We start from the raw sequence: 6,527 nt of genomic DNA on the forward strand, positions 1-6,527 counted from the left end.
ATATATATATATATATATATATATATATATATATTTCTCAAATTTTAGCAAAAAATATCAATTGTGTTATAATGTATATGATACAATTTAATCTGTTAACGTTTAATTTGTTAACTGCCCTGTACAGAAAGTCCATGCTAAATGCAAACCCTGGACCAGATGCACAAAACATTTGAAAAGCACTTTTTACACCCTCTATGCACAAACATTTGTTAAATTAAAGCTATGCACACTATGTATGCATAGCAAATATATGGCTTACATGTTGAATGACATGAATTCCACCTTTTGGTATTCCCTTAGCCTAAGACCAAGAGCTTGCAATGTATCCAGTTCATGTACAGTTACTCAAGTGTGCACAGGCCAGAAAGGAGGCAGAGTCAACAAGTACAAACACATGGGCCATTGGTAGACATGCTCACCATTTTCTAAACCATGTTAACTGTTTCATATCACACAATTTGAATCAAATTTCAATTAGAATTAAGGGCTAATAGATGATCATTGACCATCAGGGAGATTTTCCTGAATTTCTGGGCCATAAAAGTGTGCTCACGTGCTACATCTGGTGGTGGGCACAAGCAACAGCAAGCCCTAAATCACTGCTGTATATACATGTTAATTAATACAGTTTAAATTGCCTAGTTTAGACTGCCCTAGTCTGCATTCTTTAATCCTCTTTCAGCAAGAATTAGATCATTCTGACTGGAGCCAATTTTACTTTGGACTACAGACATCCACATGTATATAGTGATGACTGTAGTCCGGATGAAACCTAGAAAAATGTAACGTCTATAAATGGCCACAGATGTGAATCAACATAACTCTGACTGTTGCTTTATTCAATCAGGGTGAAATTCACTCATGTGGAGGTCCCTCATGAGGCCTGTGCTTCACTTTCATTCTATTTAAGTCTCCAAAAGAGAGGATAAATAATACATAGACTCACACTTGTGCATAGGTGTGAATTTCATCCCCAGTGAATACTGCTCTGAAAAGGGCTAATGGCTGTTTGTAAAGGGGTTTTGGCCATTGAGGTAATTACACAATGGGATTTTAAAGGACTAAGGGGAATTTAATGGCCCAAGCCACATGGACAGAGTACACAACCCAGAGGGCAGTGTGGAACTACAGGGTTTCCCTACAGATTCTAAATACATCAATACATGGCTGGTTGCAAACAGCATAAATTTATACAAATCAGCCAGGAAAAAAGTCGTGTGTTATACTGATAGGATGCAGAGGCTGAGAAAGACCATTTACTTGGGCATAGTGCTAGACAGAAAGGTTAGTTTGAAGATTTATGAGCAAGGAAACAGCCCATGTGCTGAACATCTTTGCTGCTTCTCAGGAAAACAGGACTTTGGATATGTTTCTGTCAATCCACAAATTACAAATTACATTAGCATTACACTGACTCCATGTTGCTGATGTCTGATCTGAGCAGGGCTACCCTCCAGGGACTCAAGAGATCATGTATAGACTATCCATCCATGACTTTCCTTGAGCAAAGCAAATTTATTAGTTGAATGTTCTTGTATGTGGTTCCTCTGGCCCACTGTTGCTGAATAAAATACGTTCAACTTCATGGCAAGCATGACATTGCTACTGGAATCTTACTGAATGTCGCTGAGCCTGGTATTGAGACCACTTTGATCTTAATCTTGAATAATACTGAATGTTATTTAATTTGTTTTAAACAGAGATTTCAATGGCTGGTTTCATTAAACACCAGGTTATCTCCAGACTGAAGCCACAGCATCAGGATATAGGTATTGTTCCCAAAGGATGTTTTGAACAAATCCAGAACGTGTCTGTACAGCCTACATTTTTTTGTTTCCAGACTTTTTAAGAAACCTGACTCATGGGACTTAATGTCATATGCAATGTGGCTGCATGAACCATTGTCTGCCACAACTTCATTTTGGCTTTCCATTTCCACGAGATGTTGATCAAGATAGGTAGATGTGGCACTTTAGTAGCAATCTAGTGCAAATTATATGTGCCTCATGATTAGTATGTCTTTCATGTTCATTTGGCAACAACTGGTTTCAGTGATGCAACTAAAACAGAAGTCCAGTTCTTGGCTTAAAAAGGACTGTGACCAGGTTTAAGAAAGTAGAATAGAGGAAATAAAACAGCAACAAATACAGCTGAAACCTTGAGAGTTAAGTGCCTTGAGTTGTCAGCCCATGATTTGTGGTTTTTAGTATCATTATTCTCTCCAATAGTTCCATAAAAATGGCATGGTCCAAGAATAAGTTGACAGAGGTCATAACAGCCCCACAGAAAGCTGTGTTAGTGGTCTTTGATGCTTTACTGTTTTCCCTGCAAGAGAATTAAAAAGAATATACATGATCATGAGATATGCTCTACCATGAAATTTCAGGTATTTAATGTAGTTATAAGGAGAAAACAAGTTATAAGGAGAGAACAAGATATTTAAAATATCACTTGAATCAATCTTCCTTCTCCTTATAATGATCTGTTTCTTAAATAGGACATTGCTGATCCAGTAGCACTTCACCTTTAGTTTAAAAAGACACAGAAAACACTATAACCAACCTATAACAATTTATATTTTAACAAGTTGTATAACTGGGAATGGTTAAAATGAGTAAAATTACCTTTCAGGCCTGAAATGTCAGAAGCATTTGAATAGTAGCAAATCTAGTTGCGTATCAGAGCAAGTTTTTGCTCAGTAGTTTTCACTATATCTTCTGATTTCTTACAGTGTATAGGCTCACCTGAAAAACACACAGATGCAAATAAGAACATGTTTCAAGAAGTTATTGAAGAAGTCTGCTCAGGCAGGCTTTCATCCTTGATATCAGATGTTACCAATGATTTTGATGTTTTATCTTCCTTTTCTACAGTTGCATGTCTTAAACTTCGTCTTCAAATCATTTTTTTCTTTCCAAGAGGAAAAAGGTATAGGCTGAATTAACTAATCATATTCATTTATTCATAAGACAAGTACCAGAATGAAAACACTGGATCAGAATATGAAACAAAAACAAATAGCCATATATAGCAGCTAATTGTTAATAGTGGCTTGGAATGATTTCCTCAATACAATTTCTGCACATATTTCAAGTTCTTAGGCAGACAAGGTTCTTTGGGAGAACCTGGTATCTTTTATTAGACCAACTTAAAGAGTTGGAAAAAAAAATTTAAGCAAGCATTTGGGTTTAAAACCCTTCATCAGGCTGAGGAAGTTTCTGCAGTTGGTGTGTGCTCTTCCTTAGCCTGATGAAGGGTTTTTAAACCCCAAAGCTTGCTTAAAATGTTTTCCCCCAACTATTTAAGTTGATCTAATAAAAGATATCAGATTCACCCAAAGAACCTTGTCTTCCTGTGTCCTTCGACCAATACGGCTACAACCTACACCCCTGTAACATGGAAGTTCTTAGGCAGAAATTTGAACAGGGAGGCCCTACATAACCACTTTACTGCAGAACTCCAAAAAGATGATTTTCAGGTGAAAATTGTCATTATAAAGTTGTAATGAAAGCCTAGCCTAAGAGTTCTGCTGATCGAACCAGTTCACAGAAATTCACAAGGTATAGTTATTTAGGTCTAAAAGGAACAACGTGGCTGGAATTTCAAATCTCGGCTATAAGAGCTAACTCTGATGGCTTATGAAACACACAAATTATTTCATGAATACCTTTGACAAATTAGAAAAAAAATGATAAACTTCTAGGGATCATTTTCACTGAGAGAAAGAGGCCCAATAATTTATTAACTACATTAGTTGCTCAGTTCTAACCAGATGATTATATGTTGTGGCCATTTATTGCTACTGCTGGCTTACAAATTCAGTCAAATGCAAAACAAAGCAACACACAGAAGGGCAGGGAGGTAGAGAAGGAACATTTGAGGAAAAATATGTTTGAAAGGAGGAAATGAAAGATTGGTTATAGATCAGTATAGCAGGCTGAGAAGAAAAGCAAAAAAGAGAGGTTTGAGAAAAGGATGAAGAACAGTCATTTAACCATAGGTGGAGAAGGAGGAGGAGAAGGGAGAGATAAAAACGCACTGAATTCACTATGGGTGAAGGTTTGGCAACATCTGTAGACACATGGAAATATTTCAGGTGATAACAGTGGGGCCAGGATTTCACGCATGTTCTCATTCCTTTGTAACTTCACATTCCTGAATAGCACGGCCTAGCATTTAAAGTGCTATCCTGTTCTGTCTTTGAGTTGCTGTTCCTCCAGTTTCCTTTTAATGATGATCCTTAGTGGGAAGTGAAAATAGATGGTCTGTTTCTCTGCACTAGTGTGAATTTTCTTCTAATGAACAGCTGGTGCTGAAAAATCTGACTTTATTCTGAATAGGAGTGCAAACTGAAAATTAAAATTCTCCAGACAGGAAAATTTAGGAAAAATGATGTTTGTTTTCTGTCACTCAAAAATTATTTTGATTTTGGCTTTTATTTTGTAAATTATAAAAATAAAAAAGTCATATCATTTAGAAAATATCAAAATGGACAATTTTAACATTGTCATTCAAAATCCTGAAATGTCAGCCTGAATGAAATGTTTTGATTACGATCGAACTGTATAAGCCAATGGGATATTGTTCCATCAAAGTTTCTCAGATCATCTCTCCTGAGTATGAACTGCACTTCCATTTCTAGTAAGATTCACTTGTGACCTCCTTTAATAAATAACAGGCATATACCTGGCTTAACTGTCTGTACAGTTGTATTGTTGGAGTGAGATGAAACAACTAGACCATATTTGATAAATCTTAACATCTAAGCCCAGCTAAGACCCATGCACCACTTAAATCTTATTTAAGCTTCAAAACAAAATTACAGTTGTATTTAGGAGGTGCACACACAATTTTGTGAGTGTTATTCTAAAAAGGAGTTAATGCTGTCAGCCTGCAGTTTTTGTTAAAGTCTTCAGAACTGAGTAAAATCTTCATTTCCACCAATATAAATAAATACATGAAGCAGGGCATGAACATCAAAGCAAATCCAATGATTTTGGATTCAGTCTGCTACACTCAGCACAGCATGATGGGCAGTGTTTTAGGAGCTGGAAAAAAGTGTTTGTGAAGGCACTGAAAACAGAAACTTAGTATGTCTAATCCCTAGACAAACTTAGGATAGATTTCCGATTCATGTCCAGCTTTCATTAATTCTAGATATCAATTTAACATGTGATAAGTCATGACTTGGAAATGCTTGGTATTGATTTTTTTTTCATCTCCCCAGGCTTTTTGATCAATAGATCAGCTGCTTTTTCCTTTGATCTTCTTTTGTTCTTTATCCATACCATCATATATTTTTGTGCAAGATTTAAGGATCAAGATCTAGCAGTGTCCTGCATTGCATTTTACTTCTTTACTCCAGGGCAAAATATGTGTAAAATCCTACAGTTATGAATAGTAGTCCTTACTACTTTGCATGGCTGTGGGCATGTCTACATGTGCCCCTGACTGTGCAGTTGTTACTGCGCAGTCCAGGTGGCACATGGGTTGTTTCCAATGCCTATTGCACAGAAGTGCTGGTGTCACGGTTTGTGCCTACCGATGCTACGTCACCAAAAAGATAAGCTATGTTGCTGTAGCTTGTCTCATGTAGATGCACCCTGTAAATGACTGCACAAGGTGTAGGGCAAAATTAAACAGTGCATAGAGCCCACAACTCCTTTGGCTAACACTTATCTGGCTAAGATAGCAACAGGGCCCTTGTACATGTGAAGGGAATTTAGTCCTTCGGGGTTGCAGTCTATGCCCCCTAAATTGAAACGGTGGGTTTTATATTTCCATCACTGTCTACATGTCATGGGTCTTAAATCTCATTAAATGCTCAGTGCGCTATACACACTAAATTACTTCAGAGGGCTACAAATAACAATCCACCATGCTGATCTCTCCATACTAAATTACAGCAGGGGGTGCCATGCACCACTAATCCCTGCTACAGACCAATGATGGCTATAGCTCACAGCTCACTGATATGTACAGATGACTAAAAGTGGTGTGACTGAATTAATTTAAGTGTCATTTCATTTGTTTAATTAATTTCATTATTTTTACACGTTTACACATTTTTAAACATTTAAAAAAAACTTTTAGACCAATATTAAAAATATATATATTCTTATTTTATTCTTATTCCTTTCAGTCCTCTCTCTATTTTTATTCTGATCTAATTTTTTATTTTCCTGTTTCTATGTCATCAAATAAATTTTGTTGTGTGTGTAAATCTGGGGGCTTTTTTGTTTTTTTATTTACTCAAACAGCCACCCCTACAAACGGCACCGAAATTCTCTGTGCACTTATATGCACAAATCTGCACCCTGTGAATTCCTGTTATATATCTTCCCATGCATATTGGAGTGTTGTGGTGCACTAATTGAAACTCTGATAATGCGCTACCTGCATTATCACACAGGGGGTCCCAATCCCAGAAGATGCCTGGAACTCCCCCTTCTGCATCCACATTCCTTCATTGTTGGGTGTCATTGCTTCATTCAATGTTTCTCTTCCATCCCCAGTCACTGCTT

The 6,527-nt window shown here is 36.9% G+C and overlaps 1 protein-coding gene across 1 annotated transcript in view; it reads right to left on the reverse strand.

Moving 5' to 3' along the window:
- Window positions 1–12: 12 nt before the first annotated feature.
- The window catches only part of PDE1A (phosphodiesterase 1A), a 480,938-nt gene continuing 474,423 nt past the window's right edge, over window positions 13–6,527 (reverse strand). Inside the window, exons 15-16 of the mRNA XM_019523056.1 lie at window positions 2,628–2,747; window positions 13–2,328 (exon numbers count right to left, since the gene is read on the reverse strand). Coding sequence (XP_019378601.1) covers window positions 2,671–2,747 — 77 coding nt within the window. The 3' untranslated portion in view covers window positions 13–2,328; window positions 2,628–2,670. The remainder of the gene's footprint in view (window positions 2,329–2,627; window positions 2,748–6,527) is intronic.

The sequence above is a fragment of the Gavialis gangeticus genome, unplaced genomic scaffold, assembly GCF_001723915.1.
Source record: "Gavialis gangeticus isolate Ggan-Ray unplaced genomic scaffold, GavGan_comp1, whole genome shotgun sequence".
Lineage (NCBI taxonomy): Eukaryota > Metazoa > Chordata > Crocodylia > Gavialidae > Gavialis > Gavialis gangeticus.